The 26,912-nt window shown below is 42.0% G+C and overlaps 1 protein-coding gene across 1 annotated transcript; it reads right to left on the bottom strand.

Annotated features, from left to right (window-relative positions):
- Positions 1–925: 925 nt before the first annotated feature.
- Positions 926–26,245, bottom strand: LOC104839738 (cytosolic phospholipase A2 epsilon-like). The gene is made up of 20 exons (XM_010580195.1): positions 26,219–26,245; positions 24,572–24,644; positions 16,947–17,083; positions 16,492–16,623; positions 15,234–15,274; positions 14,289–14,331; positions 13,641–13,704; positions 12,117–12,277; positions 11,814–11,906; positions 11,115–11,152; positions 9,911–10,067; positions 9,285–9,421; positions 8,553–8,775; positions 7,225–7,339; positions 6,460–6,597; positions 5,668–5,775; positions 4,315–4,506; positions 3,672–3,838; positions 2,026–2,209; positions 926–1,158 (listed from the first exon to the last, which is right to left on the bottom strand). Exons 1-20 carry the CDS (start codon positions 26,243–26,245, stop codon positions 926–928), a joined length of 2,463 nt encoding a protein of 820 aa, XP_010578497.1.
- Between the last annotated feature and the right edge of the window lie 667 nt (positions 26,246–26,912).

Raw genomic sequence — 26,912 nt, 5'->3', positions numbered from 1 at the left:
ATTTTACATTTTATGGTTGTTTAACAACTGTGATGCAGTGAACAGAATATTGGTGTCTTACTCCATTTCTCCAGTGTGATTGTCTGTATGCAATTACCATACATCCTGCAATCACCCTCATGTGCTATCTGTTTCAGTAATATTTCAATTCACTACAAGCTCCAGATAACGCTGCAGCAAAATTGCTTTTGGGGGAGGCAACTGCAGCACACACACATGATCAGAGAGAGAATGCCGTTGATTGTGAGAGGAAATGGCAAGTCCTTCAAAACAAATTCATAAGTTTGATTTAATTGATAAGAATAGATGTCCTCAAAGACCTAAAAGGCCACCCATCCATACATCTGTTATCCAGCACAAGTTTGAAAAATCAAATATCCTTCATAAAATATATATATTTCATAACAGTTCATGACAAAAAAGCACCTGTGAAACAAAACCCTTAAGAGGTAGAACACCATTTCATTTAAGTTACTAAAACCAATAAAATAACTTAAATTGATACTGCATGGTCACCACCTTCTGTGTCTGAAGAGGACTTCATGGATTTGCTATTAATGGTCCCAAAGAAATGCCAGAATATTTTGCAGGTGAAAAAACCCTAGTGACTAGCTACCAAGACAATAAAAGATCGCAGAGATAGAAAGCTAAAACTATTTCCCTATCACACGCAGCTGAACCTTTGCCTTTTGATCATGACAGTGAGATGGTGTTAACAACATAGACTGCTGTGTTTGATATCACAACTCCAGATCAAAAAGCAACTACTGCTTAGTAAACCAAACCATGTGGCTTTGAAACAAATACTTTGAGTTTTATTTTTTTGAGAAGGTTACTTAGAGATGGCACCTGCCAAGAACAGTGAAGTAGCTATCGCATATGTGCTCTCATGGTAAATACTTAGTAAGGGAAAGGAAAATGCTGTTCAAGCAGAGGATTGTGATATTGGCTGGCTCGGAGCTTGTTTCTTTCGTGCCACAGCCATGCGCAAGGCCTGAAGAATCATGTTCTCGTTGTTCATGATGTTGTAATTAGTAAGCTTCAGGAGCTTGTTGAAATCTTCTGCTTTCAGCGAGACCTCCCTCGTTGAGTATGGAGAGCAGAAACTGGAGATATCAACCTTGCCCTGTTCCATTTCAGCAGCACTACGTGACATGCCTGTCAAGGGAAAAGGGGAAGGTGTTTGTGTAGTCCCAGGGAATTACAGTACTGTGATAGACAATGTCAAGAATAATTTAGAGAGGTCACAGATGCAATTGCTATGAAGACAAGTGCTATAATCTCTGAAAAATCTACTTCTGAACAAAGTCTATTAGAATTAAAAGAAATAGTATCACTAAACATCATTCCATTGCAACCAGCACCTTCTACTGGCCAGCTCATGGCACGTCATTTTATGTGGTCACAGGTGCTTAAGTCTTACCCTGAAGGTTGTTGCGTAGAATACATACTGTAAAGGTAAAAGGAATAAAGAGATATATAGGACAGGAGGAAGCAGAATATTAGTAACCTTGGAAATCATCATAAAAACAAAGCCTGCATCTCAAATACTAGCCCAAAAGGACACAGTGACTGTATTAGTTTAGGTACTATTGCTTTGATTTTCCAGCATATACAATCAACACATTAAACAGCCCAATTAGAAAGCACAGTGGCCCTCCATAGAACCCTTCTATACTGTACAGGTAATTCTCCCCTAGATCTGACCATCATAAAAATACATCATCTGAAAAATATGCTTTGTTCTACATGCTAAAGTAAACTTTTGGAGATCACAAGAAGAAATTAGCTCTACTTGAAGAACATGTTTCTTCTTTCACTGAATCTCACCAAGACTCAAACTAAAATTATGCACAAGATTTCACCTGATTTTGCAAACAGTTTGTGTCATCCCATTTTGCAATGTATTTGCTAGTAGGAACAGGCAGACAGACAAAGGATTTTTGTATTGAGATGAGGAAAAAACACCCAGGGAGTGAGAAAGTTCATTAGGTCAATAAAATTAGATAGGTACTGTTAACTTACCAGGTGCTACATATCTTTGGAAGGTGTCATTCACTAATGGAAAATAAAGCAGCAGAGGAGCTCCTGGGGTGTCTGCACCATCAAACATATAGCACTCTTTCAGGTTCTTCTCATCATCCTTCAGCCCAATGCTGGGAAACGGAATTCCCTGCTCTGAGAAGTATCTGCAAGCCTGCTCCAGGGGCTGGTCATGGCCCAACAACAGCAGCATAAGGAATAGAAAAGATACCCAAGATCAGGCTGCTGCTGAAGCCTTGTAATTCATGCCAAGTTGCACAAAACAGACTGCTAGCACTGGACAGCCAGCAATGATGTGAGCACCTGCAGCCCCAGGGACTGTTTTTCTCTTGCCCGAGGAGCTATTTGGAAATAGTCTTACAGGAAAACACCTAATATCAGGATGGTAAAGAGGGTTTAAGTAGGTACCAAGGCACATCTCTAAGAAGGGAACGTGATTTAGGAACACAACAGATCAATTCAAAGCATGTTATAGAGCATCATTGATTAAAGGAGAACTAAGTCAGAAAAATGTAGATCTAAAAACTAAATTTGTGATCCAAGACAGTAAGATTCACAGTCCCATTATCTGTTTATATTGCAGTACTACTTGTGAGTTGACCTCAGTAGACTTTAGCAGGGTTTTGAGACCAACTTACCCATTTCTATAACTTTGAATTTCAGAAATAATATGAGATTTCAAGCTAACATATTTTAGACCTCAAAATATAGCACTAAAAGCATTCATCAGAAGGCTCATTTGTGATGATCAACTATGTTAAATTATCTAACAAAACACTGAAGCACCACCTCAGTTTGTTTGAATTAAATATTTTCAAAAGACTTCGGAGTACAAGGAAGAAATGTAATGCAAGTTATTACATATGCTCTTTTTCAGCTGCAGTACAGAGACAAATATTTTTCATGTGGCATTACAGTGTAAGAGCAGCATTAAAGTATCTTCCACTTGAAAAAAATGACAGAGCCTCAACCAGTGAACTTTGTATTTTCTGTGGTGCCCTTCAGGGACAGGTTTACAGTTATGAGTCTATATTTGGAAGTCTAAATCTGTCTTTTTATGTGGTGAATACTACTTTCCAAATCTATATAAACATTTTAACCAAATCAGATTTCTGCAAACATAGTAAATGCATTTGAAGTCTTGCTTCAAGCCCACTATTTAAGGAAAAAAATTTTATTTATTAAAGGAGATAAAAATAGAGATTAAATTCTTCACTCAGTAGGTTGTTCTTGGACAGCTAGAAAATCACACATTAAAATAAAGACAAATAATATCTTATATGTTAAAGAAAATGCTGATTAAATTCAGCATCTGAATCACAAAGTTTTCCCAGCTATATTTGTGCTATTAAATCTTACATATAACTGTAATAGAAGTTGCAGCTCAACCATCATAACTTCACTGTGCCGCTCTGTATTTCATTGGTGAAGCACTTAGGGGTATTTCAAAAGCAGTTTGAGAAAAACAGATATTTTCCCTTGTGGGAATTTCCATTCTTCTTCTAAGGTTTGGAAACACCATGTTACTAAATTCCACTAAGTTCCATGTTTTACAGACACCTGTCTGAAACTTGTGGAAAGCAAAAGAAAAGCCGTTACTAAACAAAGAGAGTTTTGAGACATCTCACCAAGGTCTGTGATCCACCGGTGTAATTTAAGTGTATGATGACATCCACTTTCCGCTCTGGTCTCATAAGGGGTGGGCAGCTAGTTTCAAAGAAGAAAGCTGCATCCACCAACTCCAGGTGCTCTGAGTGGCCTCTCAGGTCATTAGGAGAGGTGTCTAGCAAAGTGTCTAAAGAGTAAAAGATTCAGAGCTATTAGCACACTGCAGAAAGACATCTGTCAAGTTAGAAAGTAAAAGGAAGGTGAGCTTCCCTTCCATATATTCCCTTTGGTTTAGGATAGCGTGCAGCAATCCTGAATCTCCCTTCAGCCTCTCCATTCACGTTTTGTTGGTGTTTCCACACCCAGGAACTACGCCAAAACCTAGGCAGGTGTTCCATATGTGCAAAGCCCCACCCCAGCAATTTTCATCCCAGTGAGGACTTTCAGTGCTGAACGACCCAGAAATTGAACAGTTGTGTTACTGGAAGTGAAAGATGTGAGAAGTTAGTTAGTTCTCCCTCCTCTCCTCTCAGCAAGCACTAAGAACTAACCACAAAACCCACTCCGTTCTCTTCAGGACGTACAAATGCCCCTCGATAAATCCCAGCCCCTGCGCCCACCCTGATGATCTCTGAGGCACGTAGGCAGAAGTGCTGTCCACACCTTTCCATTTTGTGAAATGCTCCTGCTGGATGTACTCGTTGTGCATCTGGAAGCCCCTCAGGAAGTTGTGGTACTTGGAGACAGCAGGGCGGTCCGTCAGGATATCCCGGAGAGCCGTGGAGAGGCCGCTCGTAGGGGTGAACATGCATGTAGCCATCTCGTATGGCTTCTCGGTCAAGTCTGGTTGTTCCTCTAGAGATACATAGCATAAATGACATGCAGTTGAATTATAACCACAATTGAGAGGCGGCTAGGTGCAAAGAGGAGAAAGGGTCAGCGACTCTTCTGTACCAATAGTAATCGTGTGTTCACAGCTTTCAGCATTGCGTTATTTTTCCCTATGGCATGCTGTGAGTTCTGGTTAATTTCTTGACAAAAAATATAAAATTACTATTGTTTTCTTAACCTCAGTTGGCTACATCTGACTAAAGGAGCATTTTTCTCATAAAACAACATAATTTTGGAACACGTTAAAGTAATTCACTCTTCCAAGCAAACAAAAAATGAGGAAAATAATTTTATTTATACATTTGAGGGGATTACTGGTTTTAGATTTAGGTTAACTATGAAATTCAAAGCTTGTTTTGAAAAGAATAGAAAAATTTTAACTTTTTATTTTTAAACTAAACATTTTTACTTTTTAAAAAAGACTTTGTTCCATTTGGTTCGGGTCTGGCCAGATGAATTCAACACAAACTTGCAAATTATTTATATAAACCCAAACATAAGAGTTCAGGGTTTTTTTTCCAAAAACATAGCCCACAGAAGTGTGACCCAAGTCTGTTCACTATGAAATCACTGACTTTGCTTGAATTTTAACATGAAGATGCTCATGAGTATTTTCAAGGAATGGTCTTTCAGTACAGAGCTGCCTCTCTCAGCTGGTGTAATAGAGCTCCACTACATTGACTTCCTTTGACCTCTTCTTCTAAATCTTTCAGTTCAGTCAGATTTTGAGGGAGGGATGCACTGTGTAGGAGGAATAGATATTGGAAAGGAAACACTCAAGCTTCCCTCTGGCTAACAAATAGTTGACATGAGGCTTTGACAGAAGTTCTTCTTTCCAGCCTTTAAAACACAACACTTTAAGGACCACCTTATGTATCCATCTCCTATCTCTTTTCCATCAAGGTCTGTCTGATGGTGCCTTTCCTTCTAATAACAATCTCACTATTTAAGCAAAGCACTGGCTATTCAGTAAAATCAAATCACTTGATTGTCCTGGTGCCTTCCATACCCCAAAGCTGAGAGAACCGGGATGGCAAAAAAAAACTCAAAAAATGTGAGCGCAGTTACCCTATCAGAAGGGCCTGGAGGAAGGAGGCTATAAGTCAAAGGGTTCTTGAGATTTACCTATTTCAGTCACTCTGTCTTGGGTCCACCTGCGCCAGAAGTCCTCTGAATTGTCAGCTGCGTGCCAGGCATCCAAGAGGTTTTTGGAGAAGATACTACTCCACATTCCTAGGAAGTGGGAGAGGTATAGTAAGCAGTGCTGAGGTAAACACAAGGAAGTTCTTTTAAAAACTGCCTTCTGCTCCTTCCACAGCTCTTCAGCTTTTCGTATTTCTATGTAATTTTTGCATAAGTCCACACATCTATTTCAGTGGTAGAGCTGACTCAGAAGGCAAACTTATTTCAGAAGAAATTTCAAAGTATTTTCCCTTCCACCATGTTTTACCTGGAACTTTTTTTTTTTTTTTAGAAATTTTACATTGTCATTTTCCTATTTTCATTTCCTTTTTCCTTCGATAAAGAAATATTTTCAGCCAGCTCCTTCCCTGATTCCCCTCTTTCTTGCCCTGTTTATTTCTTCTCAACATTTCCTCCAGCTTCCACAAAGTCTCATAGATTTCCAACTTTCAATATGTTTTGCAAGCTACGGGGAAAATGGTGATGCTTCAAAAGCACTCACAAAGGTACATAACAACTTATTTGTCATTTTAGTTTCATTTTATCTTCATACAAATGGTAAAACCACCTTTGCTAGCAAGGGCAGTTGAGTAAGTCTCAGGAGACAGACTGAATTTCAAGTTGACTGAGCCAGTACCTCTGCTGCCAAATGCAGAACAGGTTTCTGGGCACTAATTTCCAGAATCATTAGTGTTTGTATGAAAATCTTGTCACTCCCCCAGGCTGGTGAGTCACCTTGCATGAAACAGATCCGGGACTCAGGGAGCTTCTTCATCAGGCGACCCATGAAGAACTCGCTGCCAAAATCCTCCGCACGAATGAAGGCACCATACTTCAGGAAGCCCACCTCATACGGCGTGAACTCCACCCACTCTGCCAACACATGCACCAACAACGTTAGCTCCGCTGCTAAAAACAGTCAAGTTGTCAGATGTGGAATAAATGTGTCAGGCGTCAGCCCCCTCAGGCAAGCTGGCTTAGCGTGTGCCCTGAACAAACCCTGCTGACTGACAGCCGCTACTGAACCAGCTGTCCCAGTGTCTGCAGGTTTGTGAAAGAGCAATGTCACGGCTAAGGGAGAACTTAAATTCTGCTCTCTTTTTATCTAGCAAGTGGGAAGTTCTCTCATGGAAGGTGGACTAGAACATGGATTGACTTCTATTGCTTTTAATGCCTTTAGCCAATCATGAAAAACATATTTTAAACAACCTTAAAGCTCTAGTGAATCACTTTCTTTAAGAATTCATAGCATTTCTGAGACAGTGTCACAGATCTGTGTCATGTTATTAGTCTGAAGTTAATGTCTGAATATGCACATTTACATGCTAGGAGATCTTACAAAATACTGAACTGTTGCTGTCCAGCCTGTGGCTGCCCGGTTACTCTTTACATCTCTGAACAGGACTTCTCCTGTCTGGAAGTGAGAATTTAAAACAATTCATCATTATCTACTGTATCCCCACGCAAAAACACAGCTCTTTTCCAGAATTGAAACATTACCTCTAAAATCTTTGGTGGCAACTTTGTCCTTGACATTGAGGGCAAGGTAGATGGGCAGTGGGTTCTGACCCTGATTCAATGCCCGACGTTGATCAGAAAGTCTGTGGTGGCATTTCTGGATTTGGGGAGGAAAAAAAAAAAAATGGTTAGCTGATAAACAGTTCCTTAAAGACATCAGCTTACAAAATCTGAATAGGGGATATTGTTTTCCTGAATTTCCTCCTAAATTTACTTCCATGTGCTTGAATAACAGAGGGCAAGAAAATCATAGGAACAGGAATAACTGTTGTTAGGATAACCAGCCATGTTCTACAGTCAGTATACAACAACAGTAATGAGTTGCTTCACATGCTATTCTAACTTTGCATCGCTAAATGCAAGTCAAAAAATAGGGCAGATGTGGGTAATTCAGCTTTTATCACATAGTTCATCTGTTAAACATATGAGTTCTTCAAGGCAGCATGTTAATGACCCTTCTAGTCAAGATTTTTTTTGAAAACCATATTGAAAGTTATCATCCACAGTGGAAAAATTCTTGAGCTGTCCAATACCAACAACTTATTTTATACATGAAGTGGAGATTTTGAGTGTACTTCAGCCAAATTAAACTCTAGCAAATTTTGCTATGTAGCACTGAGGCCAGGAATGCAATGTGAAACATGATATGAAATGAGAGTATTTCATATTATCTCTGTCACCTAGACAAAATATAGACCATGTTTATAGGATTTTAAGATAAAATAGCTTTTTCTCCAGCTATCATCAGTCTGCTAGTTTACATTGAAAGTTTTGCTTGTCATTACAACAAAATTAGGAACAGGAGGTCCTGAGAGATCCAATCCAAAGTAGCCAAAAGGCACCTACAAAATCACAGTTTCTGTAACTAAGATGTCTCGGGAGCTCTGGATCTATATACTTTCTCATCACTAAATCACAAAGTACAGTAACTACATATGGGGTATATCTGCAGTACATTCAAGGTATGACTGCAGCTTGTGTAAATGTTGCAGCAGTGGAGACATAAAAGCATGGGGCCATAAAAAACACCCAAGAACCTCAAAAATTTCTTGGACCACTGCAGTGTTAATTAGCATGCTGGTTACTTTAGAGCTAGTCTGAGCATTTCTATGCTCCATTCAATCGCACTTTAGGCTCCAGCATAGACATTCACTGTGTCTCCAAGTTATTAATGTAAGTAAGTGGTGTTCTGCCTACATACCAAGTACAGTGTTATTGGTCAGGTATCTCTTCCTAGGGTTTTAATTTGTCATCATGGTCATAAAGATCAAGTCACCAACTTTATGAGAAGAAAGATATATAGACATTACCCCATCATTTAACATGGATTCAATCATGAGCCCCCACAGATCAATAAAAGATGTTTTATGTCCTGCTTGGGTCCTTTGGCTCAGCTCTCTGTAATAATTCCTCAAACTTCTTAAGCAAAAAGCCCCCATCTTGCACTTGGCTGCTTGCTTCCGAGCTTCAATAATTATTTCTCCAAGATCCTTACGTGACCAATCAGCATCTTCATACAGTTTTGTCATTGTCCTGCAGGCAGGAAACATGGTGGAAAGCGGAAAGAAGTGAAGAAGATGCTTTTGAAACTCAGAGGATATACTTCACAGAGCTTTGGGCATTTATTATTTTATCTTTAGGTTACTCTCCTCTTTGAGCTTACTTTGAGCAGAAATGCAAGTCCAAAGGCAATCAGTCAAAAGTCACTTGATTTGGGATCCAACACAAGCAGCTTCACCAGCTGTCTATGCTGTTTCTGTCCAACAGTAAATAACCATAAAGGATCACTTTGCATAGGATTAAGGATGTTGGCACTTCCAATAAAGTCTTCTCTTTTGGTTAGGGATAAGTTACTTCAGTGACACCAAATGTATGATGCACAATAGGCCTTTCATGGGTGACCATGGCATTCATAGACCAAAGATGGAAGCAATAACTCAATAGACCCCTTTTACCCTCACTGAGAACTAAAACCCTAGACAAAGCGTGGGTTTTGCTTGACACAACAAGATCCAAAAAACAGTATCAAAATGACTCCTCACCATGTTGTGCCTGACGAGCCACTGATGTATGAAACGCAATCCAGAACACGCAACTTTTGAAGACCCAAAATGCTGCCATACATGGCAGTGAGTGCTCTTATCCCACATCCTGCTGTGGTCACAGCCACTATAGGCACCTGTTCAACACAAAAAAAGGGCAGAAAGCACAAGTGGGAAAGCGGTATTAAGGTACATCCATGTCAAAATATGACAGACATGCAAAAGCAACATCCAGACACTAGTAAAATAAAACACGTAGAATAGAGATAAAGCAACATTGCTCCATGAGTTATAAATAATACAAGTTGCTGGACATCCCTGTGGGGTATACTAGAAGATTTGGGCACTTCAGGAAGGGTTTTTAAGAAACACGGACCAAACTCATTGGTTTGAAGCTCCTTCAAATGATTCATTTGAAAGCCAAGTGGAAATAGAGACTTTGCTCATCCAGACAGGCTGTTGAGCATTCCAGCTGAGATCACCTTGACTGCAAACAGTACCCTGGAGGAGAAGCTGCTGACTGAGGTCCTCACTCATCTGGTTGGAGATGAGAAATCATTCCTCATCTCCAGGGTTGAGGGGGAGAAGAGAGGGAGAAATCCCCCAGCGGTGCATTTCCTGGTTACCTCATGGTCTTGCAGATCTTCCTCCAGATGAAGAACCTCCTTGAGTGCATCAGCAACTACCTTCCTCCGATTTTGCAGGAAATCCTGTTCTTCAGTGCACAGGTCAAACCCTAGGCGGGCATCCAGGTTTCTTGGCCTGAAACACAGACCCTGAGTCCTGAGACCAGGGCACAAATATTATTATATTATTATTCACCATGGTCAACTCTGGCTATGCTTGTGTGTGTTTACAGACAAGTTTGTGGGCAGTATCATGTAATAAATGAGAAGGAGCAACACCACAGGCAGGCCTTTGCTAATTCCTGTAGCTGCTAACAAGAATGCAAATGGGAAGGTAGAGCAGAACATGACATACTGTCCCGGTATGGTAACAAGGTTCCTACAACACACTTCTGGTTGTATTTGCATATACGAAGGCTCTGGGGAGACCTTGTAGTGGCCTTCCAATACTTAAAAAGGGCCTACAGGAAAGATGGGGAGGGACTCTTTATCAGGAAGTGTAGTGATAGGACGAGGGGTAACAGTTTTAAACTGAAAGAGGGTAGATTTAGATTAGATGTTATAAAAAATTATTTACTGTGAGGGTGATGAGACACTGGAACAGGCTGCCCAGAGCAGCTGTGGATGCCCCATCCCTGGAACTGTTCAAGGCTGGGTTGGATGGGGCTTTGAGTAACATGGTCTAGTGGAAGGTGTCCCTGCCCCTGTTAGCAGGGGGTTGGAACTAGATGATCTTTAAGGTCCCTTCCAACCCAAATCATTCTATGATTCTATGAAAGAATTCATTTTTCAAGTTTCAGTAGTGCTGCCATATGTGCCTGTAACTAGATAACCTCTGTCAACAGGCACTGCAGTTGATTAGGGAAACAGCTACCATGCCTTGGTCTTATTTTGTTTGTATAATACAGAAATACAATTTCTTTGTGGAGCTGTTCATTCCAGCTGTGGGCATAATTGCACACAAATCAAGATCTACTTACTGAGCTGCACTAACAGCTGGGAAACTTGGAGGAAAGGGGACCCATGGTTTAAGTCTCCATGACTGAAAAAGGAGAACCTGGCAAACAAAAGTCTGCAACCCAAAGATGAGCACACCTCTGCTTACAACTGAGCCTGCATGGACCCCTGCTGTTTTCAACTGAGCTTTGCGTAGGTGCAAATGTCTCCCAGTTACAGGATCGGGTCTTGCTGGAGACTCACTTACCATTCATTTGCCTTTGTGTACAAGTCAATTGTCCTGTCCTGAAAATCGCAATACAAACAGTGTAAGCATGCTCAGGTCATTAATCCTGCGCCTTCCTCCCCCACTGCATCTACGGGCTGAGTTTCACTATCTTTGCAGTCAGCAACACAGCTGCAGAATCTGGCCAGCAATGGTCTGAGTTGTGAGAGATATAATAAGCTCCAGTACAGTCTGGGTTGAATAGAAGTGGGCCATTCACCCATGCCAGGTGGGCTTGGGGCCCCTCAGCTTTTCATAGCTGAACATCTAGTTTAACCTTCATTTTCTGGGAAGGTCATTGAAAGCTGGGCATCTGAACCACAGGCATATGGATGTTCTCTGTTTTATCTTCCGCCTCAGGCTTTCCCTTTGCAAATATAAGTCTTAATTGTCATATCCATTACTGTTAACTCACATACTATGTTGATGAACATATTAGATATGTCCTGAGGAAACTAATGTAAACTCAGAACAAGGTTGAATGGCACGCCTGGAACCACATGCAGAACAAAAGAAAAAAAATAAATATCACATAGTTGCAGAGTGACTGTCATTCACACCTTACACATGGTGCATGCATGGTGCCTGACAGTAACTGAATCACTGAGCTGTAAGACTCTCATCACCCACCAAATTGAATGTGTCTTGGGCTGGTTTTTATTAAGAAATACTTGTTCTCACCTCTGCTATTGTTATTTTCTCTTGTATAGGAAGCAAGTTCAGAGCTAGAGTCACAGACTCATTCATATCCCTTTCATTTTGACTTGATATAGACTGGAAAAAAAGGGTAAAAAAGAATAATGACAGTTAACTATTATACAAAAATGGGGAAAAAAGAGGTAGAAGCAGTCTCCCCAGCCTCACTTACATACATGCACTTAGCAATTCCCTGCATACACAGACCTGCACACACACTCAGGTCTTAGAGGTCCCCAAAGAAGTAGACAGCAAAGAGCCAACTACACATTAGTGGTGATCACATACCCTGCTGAGCCGCCTCCGCCGCGGTAGAGCCACAGTGAGTGCCGACTGATTATATTTGATGTAGTGGAACCTGGTCGGGGAGGTCGGGCAGAGGCAGGAGCTCAGTGTATGGGTCTGGGTTCCTTCATACGACCCCTCCACAGTTAATGCAAACTTTCTCTCTGAAGCAAAGGAGTTTCAAACTTAAGGTCTTCAAAAAAATGTGGAGAATTTGTTTGCACAGTAATGTAATATATGCTTTTCTTAAGTAATAACTTCATTTTGATACTCCAATTATAGGATAAATAAATAGACTCACTTACCTGAGCCTTTGGGTTTCAGCTTTAGAGCTTGTGTACAGAATGTGCCATATAGTAACTGTTGCTGCAGTACCACTGCACTTCCATCTATACTGTGATTGCTGAGACTAGTGCTCTATTCATTAGATAATGACTCACAGCTAACAGTTTGGGGGGAGAAAAGCACTCTCTCCTGAAAGTCTGAAATTTTCAAAATACCTCAGCAATAAGACAGTATGTGGTACTAAAATATTATTCTGGTGTAATAATAAGGTATTTTGAAAATTTCAGACTTTGGGGAGAAACTTTTTTTTGGTAGCAGAGCACAGTTCTCTTTGGAACCAGTAAAATCTCAGTCCCTCTATCATGTTTCCCTTTACTTCAACTTGTAATATTTCTTTTGAAATAATTTCTAGCACTTACAGAAATAACGTCTGGTGGTTTTTGGCCTTCATATAATAAGCATCAAATGGTCTTTATATAGAACAGAAGCAACCCAGGTTCAAGGTGAAATACACTCTGTAAATCCACACACTCAAAGGTGTGTAATCAGCCTTTAAAAGAATTATCCCACTCAAGCATTTTCAGCCACATCTAGCAAATTTCTTCACTGTGACAACTGAGCTCAGCTGGATCATCCACATGCTTAAGCAGTTTGCTGGATTGGGGCCACCAGGAAATGTCAGTGAGATGTTTTAAAAATTGTATGGGAGATACACAGGTCCACGAGCATGGACTCAACATAGTAGTGATGCACTGCTTAAAATGTGCAACAAATGTCTTTGGTAATACACTGTGTGTCTTGTGTTTCACCTACTGGCATGTTTTATATTTTTATGCCTAAAGAAATTTTAAGAAGTTGAATTGATAAAAGAGGCCCAGTCCTCACCTGCCCATTTTCTTTGTCTCTGAATCAGGAAACAATAGGAGTTAGCTCCAGTTTAGGACTCAAAAAAAATTCAATTCCCTGGACAAATATTTTGGAAAATTATAAGCATCTGACAAGATGTTATTAAAGAGGAAAGTATTTTGTGGGGAAACCAGACCACATGCTCTTCACACCATATTCTGCAATAATATGTATATTTTTGCCCAACTACAGCCCCCTCCACAGGCCATTGGCATCAGTGAGATTTTGTCTTGCATCTTAAATAACTTTAAGCCAGGGTGTTCAAGTGTAAAACACTGAGTGCTTTTTCCATAAAGTGGCAGCCAGGTTTGTTCCGTAAGACAGCGAAAGGCTCACCTGTACTGTCCTTCCTCAGCCTCCCGCCATCCACCTGCACCTCCAAACAGGAAACTTCACGGGACTGTAGGAGACAACCAGGGAAAAAGAAAAAGGGGTTCACTGTCAGCAGAGCTCTGCCTTGGCCAGGCCCTCGGGCATGTGCGAGGCACATGGGGGGCTCAGGGGGGAGAGATGGTGCCAGTCTGTAACCCCCTTACCAAGCCTAGGGAGGTGGCATTGGGCTTCCACATGGGAAATAACAGATTGCGTAGAGATGAGGAAAGAGAAGGGATCTGCTGGCTCCCACTGAGAGAAGCAGCCCCTCGAGGGCCTGGGGGAGGATCAGCCACAGGGGAAGGCTCCCCGGGCAGGGTGCTCAGCCCAGCTCTCCCCGGGCGGACGGAGGGATGTTGTCTGTCCAAAACCAGCTGGGTTTGGGCAGAAGCGAGCGCTGGCGGCAGCTCGCAGCTTTGGCAGCTGCAGCCTCTGGCAGCGTAAGTCACTGGCAGGGACTGCGTGGGAAAGCCAACGCTGACACCGGCTTTAGCCTGCCTCTTGGCCGATGCCTTCACGCCACCGTATGGAGCAACTGCCCGGTACCCTTAATACTAGCTTTGCAATAAGCATTGCTATACGGCAGGGAAAGGATTATGAAATTAACATTACCACTAAAACTCCATTAGTAACAATGTTTTCAGGAGGATCCGGACTGAAAGACAAAATGGAAAACAATCAATTCAAAAACACTCTCTTTTTTCTGTTTGTTTTGTTTTGTTTTGTTTTAACTCTTCTTTAATCATTAATTCATTATCTTTATCTTTAAAAGTCCATCTTTGGACAGGCAGCATGCACAAAGAGCATCAGAAATTCTAGCTGGGTATTCAATCCAATTTGCCTCTCACAGGCTTGAGGTCTGAACCTTAAACTGTTTATGGAGATCTGCTGAACAGAGGAGCTCCTCACTATCAGACAGGATCATTTTCTGACATATTGAAGCAAATTTACACAGAGGTGGCATAAGTACATTATTGCCCCATATTGCTCAGTTCAAACCTGGGGGATCAGAGCTGAAACACTGGTTAATTCATCCAACATGCCATAACAAAAAAGGAAAAAATACTACCATTTACCTTAAAAACCAACAGCAGCACTAGACTGATTTACACACCCATTGTCTCCATTAACTGTACAGTCAATATGGAAACACAGTAAAAAAAAATTTTCTAACCTATTCCCACAACTGAAACAAATTCCAAGTATCAAGAGCAAGAGGGGTTTGAAACTCAAAACTCTCCCCCTGTGCCGAATGCCCCTTGCAGCCTGGGGAGCAGCAGCAGCCATCAGGGACATCTCTATCCTCCCATTCGCATCTGTGCTAGCTTCTCCGTGTGCCTGGATGCCCAGCGTAGATGCACGCACATCATGCACTGTCATGCACCCCTTCTCCATTAAATGCCCTACACAAGCATTTCCTGAACATCCAAAGCCCCCCTCCGCTTTATTCAGATGGTGACAGTGTTAGGGGTTGCAAGTGTAAAACGGATGTTTTGTGTCAGTAACATTTTGCCTCTGGCTTACATTTCTATTGATCCCCTGTTTGACCTTACGCACCTGCTCTCCATTGTGAATTCAACCTCCAGCTCCTCTTTTCCCTGTGAAAGAAAATGAATGCAGTCACAGCAGGTCGATTCTCCTGTGAAGAGAGATACCCTACAGGAATCTGTTCTCTTTGGGGGATTCTGTAAGCCAGCATCCACCTTTTGTTACCGTGCATGCAACAGATTTGATTTTCTTCACGTCCTACCCACTGTAATTCTAGCGTCACATACTTCTAATGTCATACCCGTTATTTTAGCAGACTCCTACTTTAGACCTTGCAGGCCAAATGTAATACATAGTGCAGGGCCTCTGGTGGTCGCTCCCCCTTTCGGCAGTCATAGGTTCACCCCTCACTGTTTCACAGGCCACCTGCAATCCCCTTTCCCTTCCTCTCCCACAAGCTCTCAGCACTCCCCACTGATCCTCAGCATGAGCGAGGCTGGATTTCTCTGGTGCATCCAAATCATCCTGCCCCTCTCCCAACCCTCACCCACAGCCTGTGCAGATGGGGCTGGTGGCACATTAATATGGCGGCACACTTGGGCGTATGAAGTCCAGGGTGTTCTGGAGGGTATCCTTTGGTTTGGTGGAGTCTGCACGCTTAGCCTCATTGCATGCTCAGTCTTCATCTTTGTCTTTTGTAATTCCCTTCCCCTGAGACTTCCTTCCTCCTTTGCAGGTTTTGGTGCACCTCCCATCATCTTGTTGGCCCATAGCGTGAGTGCTAAGGAAAATACAGGACAGAGCCAGCCGTTCCAAAACAGGTATCATATCAAATCAGCACTCACTGAAGTAAAGGATTTCTGGGCTTAAAACACTGTCCTTAAAACTTCAGTATAAAGTTGTCTCAACTTTATGAAATAAAGACTTGCTGAAAAACTCACTTATGAAAATACGGTTTGCAGCTTATGACTGCAGACCACTACTTTTATATTAACAAAGCATAATGCACAGCTCAGAAGCACCAACTCCAACTGCAAAGGGTTGCCCAAAACTGTTGGAGTAAATTCTCCATATTTTGACATCAAGGACAGCAACCAGACAATCAAGTCCAATAATGTTGGCCACCTGCTGTAGAAGCAGCACCCCACATTTGCAGTAATTACAGAAGCAACACTGGGTATCAGCCCCTGAAACAGTTGGACATATTCAGGTGGCTAAATGGGCAATAAGAAAGGTTGTATATGGGACACACAAGAGGAAAGATTGAGATAACGACATTCTCACCTGACCACATCACCTTAGCTTTGTCCTTGAATTTTATCCATACCTGTGGATTCAGCTGGAAACACAGCTGAATGTTTTCTCCAAGGTGGATTTTGGAGACATCGAAGAATACAGTGAGGAGATGGTCATCTTCAGTTACGTTGTCCTCATCACAAACTTTCAGCTCCAGAATGTTCTGGAATCAAAAAAAATTAGATTGTATAAGGTTTAACAAATACCAGATGCCACAGATATTTCATGTTAGCTAAAGGAATTTAGGAAAGAAGTTTGAGAATGAAAGCAAAGGCAGCAGTAAAATGTAAATTTTGCAGGTGCACTCTACAGACAATTGATTATTCAGGAAGATAGAGTCTTATCCAACCATTGAAAGTTAAATAACTACATAAGAGAGTATGAATACTTTGTAAGGGAACTCGGAGAGACCCTCAGTGTGCAAAGGCTATACGGTAGGTTTGATATCTGGTAAGAATACCTGTTGGGGCTAGTTGCCGTTCCTACCTTAACCTGGCTCTGAATCGTGAAGTGAAAGGTTTCGTTCCATGTCGGGTTCTTGCTGTTCTGGACCGTTTTGGTGCGGAAATGCTGCACAGACGCTGTTGGCAGGCTTAGGCTCACGTAGCAGTCCGACTGGGTTACTGTTGTCGAGAAGGAAAGCGTGAAAGCAATGGACCAAGGAAACACATCTAGTACCCCATAAGGTGTTGCAGTGTATGAATTTTTAAGCTCTGTACACAGGACAATATGCAGAACGTAGGCCAGGGTGCTAGCTAAGGTGCTATCAAGCCAGTGCTAGGCAACCAGTTTGCTTTACTCTTTGTGAAAGCCTGGCAGTTTGCTCTTCTTGAGGACTACTTCTTTTAACTGCTGGAAAACCAATAAACATTCAAAATACACATTTATACACATACACTGCATTCCTTTTTGGAGAAATACACAGCCAGACCATCTATATATATCAGACTTCAAAGGTTTTAATGCTGATGAGCCATCCATACGCACAGGGGCATGCACACACGAGAGCCTCAGAGGGCTGGGCACCGTTGATGGTTCAGCTGCCTGTCAGCAGCACGGAGCAGATCACATTAAGAGCTGTGATGCGGGCTGCTGGACAGACAAAGCCCAGCTCGTACAGAGTGGGCTTCCACAGGCATGGACATGCTTTAATGTTACTGGGGTAACTCTGGCTGTAAGTTCTGTCTTGTCTACTTTTTGGAGCAACCTTTCTTTTCTCTAGCACATCTGGCTGCCAACGCAGTGGTGACAGGAGCTCATTTCACTGAAGGTTCCCAAGAAGCCCCATTGCTGTCACAGAAGGCAGGTCTTGCACCAAGGCATTTGACTAAAGTCTGCTTTCTTCCCTTTTGGAAAGTTAAAGAAGGGAACACACACATACACCACAGAGCTCAACAACAGAGCTTTTCAAGGAAAAAAATTCAAGAAAAAAATTTCAAGAAAAATAAATTAATCATCTGTGGAAAAGATTAATTGCATTTAATCCTCTGAAGCGGATTAAAATGAGCACATGTAAGAAGGGTGTTGAAATGTTGAACAGAATGTTGAACAGACTGACGGTGTAACATTTGGTTTGAGAAGCAGCTGTCCTGAAGGAGAGTTTTTGCCAGTAAAGCTGTATAAAAAAAACTTGCTTAATGCCACTATTTTCACCTGCATCTCTGTGCCTCAGCCAGAGAGGGATAAGGGTATTTGCAACACTCGATGGGCAGGTGGAAGCTTGTCTGTGCTTCCCAGCACAGAGCGAGGTCACATTGCTTCTTTGCACAAGATTGCATTGCTTTGGCTTTGCTGTTTCAATTAGAGGTGTATTCAGGTCATAAAGTTCACCTACAAATTTTAATGTTTCCAGCTGTAGGGAGGGCAGCTTTAGTATTTTCATTTTCCTTTCCCAGATGAAGAGGCCTGTTATAAAGTTTGGATTCCCACCTGAGCTCCATTGTAGGTGAGGGATGTTCAGCACCAAAGCTTCAGTATGAAACAGTGGTTAGCAGCAGTCTGCTGTGCTTACATCATCAACAAGCACTTTCATTCTGAGGTCAGAATAATCTGCCTGCAAATATGTTTTGTCATAGTTATTAAGAAATAAAAGGCAAACATGAGTCACGATATTAACAATCCTGTGGACCCACACTCAAAAGTCAGGGATGATCACCCTACAGAATACAATCTGTTAGTTAGGGACAACCACGCACACAAGTGCCAAAGATAGCATGGGGGAGTATTGCCCATAAATGCCAATCCCATCATTAGGATTATATTTCCTCTCTTTGTAACACCACCTACTTGAGCATTCCTGCCATTGCATAGCAGACACACCTTCATCTGACTAGACTTAGTCTTGTCCTACGTAGTGTTACTGGTAGACCTGACTTTGGGAAACACAGAATAATTGACTCCTCCCTTTATCACACTCTGTATGTAACTGAAGAATTAACAAAGCCAGCTGTTTGGTTTTTTTCCTGACTCCCCTGAGATTTAAGTCATCTTTCTTTGAGTACCTCTGAACAAAACAAAAGAGTAACTTTGACTGATTAAGGTAGTTGTGGCATATACAAGGATATAAATTCTAGAAAAAATAAAATAAAATCAAAACTCATAGAAATCACCTGAATTTCTAACGGTCCTAATCACTCTAAACTTTTGTGTATATACAGGAAATGTCCATATGAAAATCCTTTTAGGCTCTTGGGAAGTCCAGGTTGGTATTAGCACAGACTGCTGTCAGCTCTTGTCCCCACTAGGAAGAGGATCAGAAGGACCTGAGTCCAGAAATTTGTGAGCAATCCAAACTTTATTTCATTGACATTTCCCAAATAGCAATACATGCTCTGACTAGGCCTGTGGCAAAGAACAAAGTATTACTTCAAAAGTCCACCAATTTGTTCTTTTCTGCAAATGATCACTGTCTCCTACTGCACTGTATCATACACCTTTAAGAAATAACTTCTTGTCAGACAGCAGAGCTCTGACTTCTCATTTCAGATCTTTGACTTTCTCTGGGGGGGGCTTCTGACAAAGCCACTAAACAAGCCTGCTTCCCTCTTCCCATCTGCAAACGTGTTTGGTGATGCCTTTTGTACTTCACGGGTGTCCTCTGAAACCTAATTGCCTCTTGTTCGTAAAGTATTTTCCAGGTGTTATGAGAGGCATGCACAACTCCCAGGAACCTTTTTTTACACCTCTCGGATACCTCGGGCCCGTATTCTGCCCGACCAGCTCCAGGCACAAGTAGCTGTGAGAACTGGCACTCCACAGCGTATCCTGTGCCCGAGCCGGTCGGTCACGCCGCGATATCCCATTGCCTTGTATCAAGTGCCTCTTCACGTATATGTACAAGGTTCCCATTGACAGCCACATGCAAGCAAAGCATCATTACCCTGGTACGTAAGCCTAACCACCACCTAACGACGGCGATTACGCTCAGACATGGTGCACACATCAGAGCTTCACAGCAGCAACCTGTTGTGTCCCTCCCCTGGACCGTGACACATGAGCAGCCGTCAAACATGCTTGGAGTGGCAGCCGTGGTATCACCGTGGGGCAATATCCTGCCAAAAGCAGGCGTGGCAGCAGGTATTTATGACAGCACGGTCTCTTCGTCCAGTTATTACACTAAGTTTCTAATTATCTTCCAGGATAGCAGCAGGACTGGATCTTAATTGTGCTTTACCATTAGAAAGCATTACAGTGACGTGACCCATGCTCAGAAACACCATAGCCCCAGCACCATGCTGCATCCCAGACAAGAGCAGAGCACCGGCTGTTCTGGCTTGAGCTAAAAATCTCACCTGTCTCATAGACAGCTCGAATTCAAATGGGGCTAACCCAAAAATTTTTCATTTTACTTCTACCTCCTTTTCGGATGCTAACAGACACAACCTCCAGCCCCCCTGTAGCCTGGGCAGAAACCGAGACATCCTCCTCCTCTTCTTGGGCTGCCTTTAAGTGCTCGCATTGAGGCTATTTCTAGTGGGCAGATATTTTCATGACTGTTACAGTATAGTTTTTCTTACTGTGCTGAAGGGATCCAAACCAGAATGTGGCCTCAAACACTGTTTGCCCAGGTCATCCCCTTGATGATGTCTCCCCTCATTTGGACCTATCCATGTCACAAAACACAAACTATCCCCACCAGCTGAGAAAAGCATTTTTCTTCTTCCTCCCACATCGTGGAGCTGAGCAGAGATCTGGCTGATGGTGGGTGGACAGGCAGGCATTGCTGTTTTCTAGAGTGCAGAATATTAGATAATTTAGATCATTGGAACTTTTTACATGCTTTTTAAAATAAGAATGTGGGTTACTTCTGTGAAAGTAAACACCTTCCTTCTCAAGGCCCTTCACAGTCAGACTATAAGAATTAATTTAGTCCTGGGAGATCAGTTCCTGCCTCCAGGGAGCATTCAACATTAATCTCCTAATAGCTAAACTTCAATAAAAAGCTTTCACATTTTCTCCCACCTTGCCCCTCACATTGGGTGGAGCACCCTACACACATCCCTAAAATAGTATCACTAGTCTCATTTACATCCCTCCTTAAAACATCCCTTTGCTGAGATGTTGCTAAAAAACCTTACTTTTTTTTCCCATTTTCTCCCTTGTCGGGCTTTATCAGTCCACATGCTTTTATTTTATAACAAGATTTCAAGCAGCATCTAGAGCAATAGGCTGTTGGTACATAATTGCAACTGCTTAAATGGTGAAGTAAGTAATAAATAACAATGAAACAATAACAACAGTGCAAGAACAAAACACTGGAGGAAGTCTGTGGGTTCCTGCAATAAGTATCACATTGAACCATAGTTCCTTAAACAATAATGTATTTCACTGGCTATGTTTCTTTTCAGGATCTCAATGGCCATTACATTAATTGATCTCGTATATGGCAGAACTGCTACTGCAATGCCATAAAATATGGGGGTTTTATAAAAACGTAAAACATACTTAATAATTTTAGAACATATTGTACCCAAAATAATATAAGCCTTATATAAAAGTGTCCAAAACTTGGAAGTTTCCAAAATTAACAAGCCTGATTTTAAAAAAAAAAAGCCATAAAAGCTTCAAAAATATCATTTTCTTACTAAGAAAATGCTGAAGAATATTTTTAACTCTACACCAGTCAAGGTCCATTTAGCCCAGGGCACACAGCCAGTGTCCACTGAGGGCTCTTGGATATTTTCAGGAAGCAGGGAATGATGGCTTAAAATTGCTCAGTTCAGTGTTCCCATCTAGTTGCCTATTTTTACCTTTTTGTTTAACCCTTAATACTCTGTTTTCTTTTTCATTTGTTAATTCCACTTAATGATTTTGTTTCTCTCCAGTATCTTGTTCTTTAACCCCTTTGTCTTTTTTGGGGAAGGATTGTACGTCTTGTTAGGGATGGACATCAGTGCCAGAGGAGAATATGCCTCACATTTAGTGGTGGGTGTCTGAGGAAGAGTATAAGATGGCCAGCCCTCACAATTTAAGGTTCAGAGACTTCCTAAGCCAACCTTCACCGGATTTTTCTTCTATGAAATTGTCCAGTCTCCACTTGGAACCCACGTAAACTTTTGGCATCCACGATCTCCTGCCGTGGGTGGTTCCCAAGCTGAACCACGTGCTGCGGAAAGACATGTCCTTCTGTTTTTTCTGGAACTATGGTGGTTGTTCAAGGACTGTGAGAGGCCAAGCTTGGAATCTGGAATTCTCTGCAGCAAAAGCCCTGTTTTTAAGGGTGGGTTGGATTGGTGCACATCCAAGTCTCACCCCATTAGGGAGTCAGGATGCAGATGGGACACACACCCAAATCTGGGAACTGGCAAGTGTTCACAGGTCCAGGAATACCAAGAGCCCCAATGAGCCTGATGGGGATGTGGGTGTGCTCAGTGGGAAGGGGGAGTGTGGAGAACACAAATAAGGCACTGAATTCACAGGTGGTATCAATGATATCAGCTATGCATCAAAACACAAGTGGAAATTAGTGTTATAATTTACACACTGATGGATCAGTGGGAAGAAAAGACAGAATAGCACAAGGGCACACTGAAAAGACTCAGCATTTAAAAAGCAGAATTAAACAATTCAAATTGTCTTAAATAAAAATACTATCTTATGCACTGGACTTCTATTAAAGGTCTTGTATTATTTATTCCATGGGAGATGTTAGTGAGGTTTTGAGAGTCTATTTTTATGGATTGATTTTCCCATCTCCATTACCTGGAAAATGGAGCAGATGATAGACAAAAAATGAAGTTAACCTGAGGCACCAGGTTGGGAGACCTTCTGGGAGGCCATTGAAATATGTGACTTCTACAAGGCTGGCTACATGGAAAACTATGTCCTGAAATGGTTTAAAAGCAGATCTTCCTCATAAATGCAATGGACAAATTTTACACTCAGCAAAATCAAACGTTACTGGAATTAAGCAGCTGTCAATCAAAACCAGATTCAACAATTAAGCATAAGCAAGGCAGTGTCATGACTGGTATGATTTTCTTTTCCTACATGATGGAAGTACCCAACAAGCAAAGCATTCACCTTTTGCAAATATTGTTTTTGTTTTGTTTGTGCAAAATTTTTTCCCCTCAATATTTTGACTGATACTACCATTTCAAACAGATGATAGCTTGGCAATGTTGGTGGTGAGTGTCTGTCATTCTGTTTTGTGGGCAACAGCCAGTATACACTTCACACAGTGCAAGGCAGAACAGCCTCAGCCTGGAAAGCCCGTGCTGTGGCTTTACTGCTGCTCCAGACCCTGTGCTGCGCTCCAAAAGCACCTCTGGCATTCAAACTGCTCCTTTAAGCAGCTTTACAGGCTGGTGGGATGTGTCTTGGACTGGGAAGCAGAAACGCCTGAGCATTTCAGTACCTGTCCCTTGCCCTAGAAATTTTCTACTATTGGGAAAGACAGCATCAAAACATAGGAAACTCCCTTCAGAATAAAAATAGTTTCAAGACAAAAATAAGAAGCATTGACCTAGATGAGAAAAAGGTGGAGAGGAAGATTGGTAAGCTCATTATCATGCAGATGGTTTAACAGAACATGATTACTTGGGAGATATCTAAGGGCTACAGTTTTCCACACCTCTTTCAGTTCAGAGTGCACATTTGTATGTTCAAGTAGGTTTTAGCTGTAGCAAGGGATTTGTCTCCAGCCTACAACTGAGCTTCATATCTCCTTTCCGCACTTTAGTAGTAGTCCAGTGGGAAGGTTCATACAGAGTTTTCTTCCCCATACATTCAGCAACAAGAAAGTATCTTACTTTTCTTCAATAAAAATTAGAGTGAGAAAATCTTCATATACCTTTGGTCTCTAGAGAAACTATAGCAGAACTCAAAATAAATTACTTTGGAAAGGCCCAGACAGGTGTCTTGTCTTGCATCATTTTTCCTGAACAAATTTAGCTTGGTCTGGTTCCTATAGAAACTTTCTGGATTCAGACCTTCTTATCTGTATAAATGAATAAATGCAAGACAATCAGTCATCTCCTCAGATTGGAGATGATTGTCATTCACGCCTTTTTTTCTAGTGCTTTGCAGTTCATATATTTATGGAGCATTAATAAACTTTTACGTAACTATCTTTCCTGGGGATTTTGTAAAAATAGTTAAGAATAGAAAAGCTAACAGTATGAGCCCTCAACTAAGTTTTGAAACACGGCTGTTCCTCTCGCTGAATCAAATTTGACAGTCCATGGGAGATGTCAAGTGTCCAGTCCTCAGCTCACATAAAATATTCTGTGTTAGGTCCAGGGGTGCACAGGGTGGACATTACTGTAAGAAGGAACCACAGAAAGAAGTGCCTTACCTAAACTTCTTATTGCAGCCTTCCCTGTGAATAAAGCTCTCTTTCTCTGCAGATTCAGATGTAAAATATTTTATGTATTCTGTGCAAACATGATCTGAACTACAGCCGGTGGCTAGACTTCAGTGTGAGACTGGCAAAGATAGAAGAATAAACAATATCTTCTAACCATGCTACCTCATCTTCAGCATACAACAGTCACGCATCTTCTCTCTCTCTCTCCTTTTATAAGTACTTGGTAGTGTTTGTGACACTTGATTATATTCCGAGTAGTTTTACAAGCATGTAGATGCCCCAGGGATATAGCAAAGATACTCACGCAAGTCTGCTTTCCTGGCATTTTTCATCCGTATGATTTTTACGGTGAGCAAGTTGCATGGAGATGGTTCTGTCTGTTGAACAGCATACAAAATGCATGGGATGAGAATGCAGAGAGAAAGAACAGAAGCACAGTCAGAGATAGCATTGAATTAAGTGTTTCAGTTCCAACCATCCAAAACATTCCTGAACTGAGGTTCTTCCTTGTGCATTATCTTTTCCTTCTTCCCAGAAGGTTTGCAGCCAGGTGTGGCCAGAGACCCAAAATGTACATTCAGTCACAGAACAAACCTCTGACATCCTCCATTTTCCATTCTGAGGAAACTTGTGGTAACCCTCAACTCGAGGTCTCTGACTTTTACAACCTAATCACAGAGAAACATATGATAGTGAGCCTTGCTGTGTTATTAATACAGCTGACACACATCTTGGTCTGTGCAAATTCAAAGGATGTCATATATATCCACTATATTTCACAACAAACAGCAGACAATCTAGCAGGGCAGGAATTAGTAACGATATCATGGTGTAACGATGCTGCTCGTCAGCTGGTTTATAGCCATGTAACTCCATTGTTATGTTTGACGTAGAGCAGTGCTGGCTCTCACGCAATGAGGACCTGAAAAGTGTCTTCCAGAGAGCTATCTCCCTGCCTTCTCAGAAGGGGGGAGTGAAAGCAACAACTCTGTAATTATTTCTCTCTGAATAATTCAGCTCATCCAATCTTCCTTTAAGCAAAGGTCACAGGAAGGTATCAATGGAAATCTTGGGAAACCACCTAAACCTAGGTAGTTATCAAAAAACATTTAACAAACCTGCCAGGAAACTGGTTTGATTGTCATCCTCTCTCATCCTAAGCAAGGATCAGACAAACATGGTATTTAATCAAAAGTACAGGCGCTGAAGGTGAGGTACTTTTTCCCTAGATAATTGTCTTTTTTAAAGGAATAAAAGGAGGACAAACTGCACATTTAATGCTCTAAATGACAAAAAAACCCCTCACCAAAACCAACCAAAAAACCTCAAAACCACAAAAAAATCCAACCAACAACAAAGAGGAGGAAAAATGGAAGAGCAAAATGTAGTGATGCAACAAACACATATAAGAAACAGGTCACGCACACTACCTATAGAGCAGGGAATATCACTGCAATGAATATGTAGCTTGATATATAACAACGTGTCACCATTCATTGCCTTATGCCCCAAAACTGCCACAATTTTTAAGAGAGCTATATGTAACCCCACACATAATATTAGTTTCCTGGCTTCCCCCATGCACCCATTGACATTAGTGATACCTCCTTATTTTTTCTCAGCAGGTTGTTTTGCCTAGCCCAACAGGATGGAAGCAAAAGACAATGCCAATGTACAAAAAGACTTCTTTTTTTTTTTTTTTAATTGGGAATTTTCAAAATAGTTAAATTACTGCAGCGTTGAAGTCCTTGCATTCCTGAAGGCCGAAAGACAAAGTAGGCACAAACCCCAGGCAGAAGCCCTGCCTTGCTCTCACAGCCTTGGTGCTGAAGAAGAAATCTCAGCACTGAAGATACAGGAGGTAGAACACCACCTCCTACAGCAGGTCCCCTCTGCCGCCAAGGGCCTGCCTGCACAGCTCATCACAGAGCCTCCTCTTCCCTGTTCTTACCTGGCTCTTACTATAGAACAGCCCCATCGTGGTCTTTTCTGCGTCCGAGCCAGGTGCGAAACGTGGCAGCGGATGGGTACGGGAGACTCTCAGCCAGGCAGCTTCTCGTGCTTTAAGCTGCTGGGAGCAGGCAGGCAGGTGTGTTAGTGCCTGACTCAACGCCGCCTCACCCCTCCACCACCACTTGAGCAATCCCCAACTCCTCCTCCTCCTCCTCCTCTTCCTCCTCCTCCTCCTCGCTGCCCTGGAGGTGAGTGCGTGCTGCAGACCTGCACCGAGGCGCAGACACCCAGGCTCCGGCACTGCAGAAGGATGGCCTTTGCAGCTGTACTTAGAGGGACGTCGAGACCCGAAAGGGATCTTCCCTTCACAGTTATGGGCGCGGAGCAAATGTTTTATACTTTTAAGCATCCCCATCACTTCTTGAGGAGGCCACGGTGCTTTTGCACACCGGAGGGCTGTCCCACTGCAGCCCCCTGTGCGGAGGTGGCTGACCCAAGGCAGGATCCAGCTGGCTGCCCAGAAGTGGGCAACAAGGACTTCTTTGGCCAAGGACGTCCGAACAAACTGAAGTGCATACAAAAGACTTTTTGTAGCTTTTTATTGCCTATAGGGAGTAGGTGGGTCTTTCCTTAAAGACACATCTGAAAGAATTTTTTTTAATCCCCATCTCACTTTCCATTTTGCTCGACCC

Source organism: Haliaeetus leucocephalus, unplaced genomic scaffold (assembly GCF_000737465.1).
Source record: "Haliaeetus leucocephalus isolate CR32 unplaced genomic scaffold, Haliaeetus_leucocephalus-4.0 Scaffold696, whole genome shotgun sequence".
NCBI lineage: Eukaryota > Metazoa > Chordata > Aves > Accipitriformes > Accipitridae > Haliaeetus > Haliaeetus leucocephalus.
The sequence above is the reverse complement of the archived record's forward strand: the minus strand, read 5'-3'. Positions and strand labels throughout refer to the sequence as shown.

What these genes read in the sequence shown, in the direction of transcription:
- LOC104839738 (XM_010580195.1), bottom strand. Translation starts at nt 26,245, where the DNA reads ATGGGGCTGTTCTATAGTAAGAGCCAG. An exon ending in AAGATCTGCAAGACCATGAG is followed by an intron (nt 9,422 to 9,910) that starts GTAACCAGGAAA and finishes TGTGTTGAACAG; the next exon opens with GTGCCTATAGTGGCTGTGAC. An exon ending in AATCCATGTTAAATGATGGG is followed by an intron (nt 7,340 to 8,552) that starts GTAATGTCTATA and finishes CCCCAAATCCAG; the next exon opens with AAATGCCACCACAGACTTTC.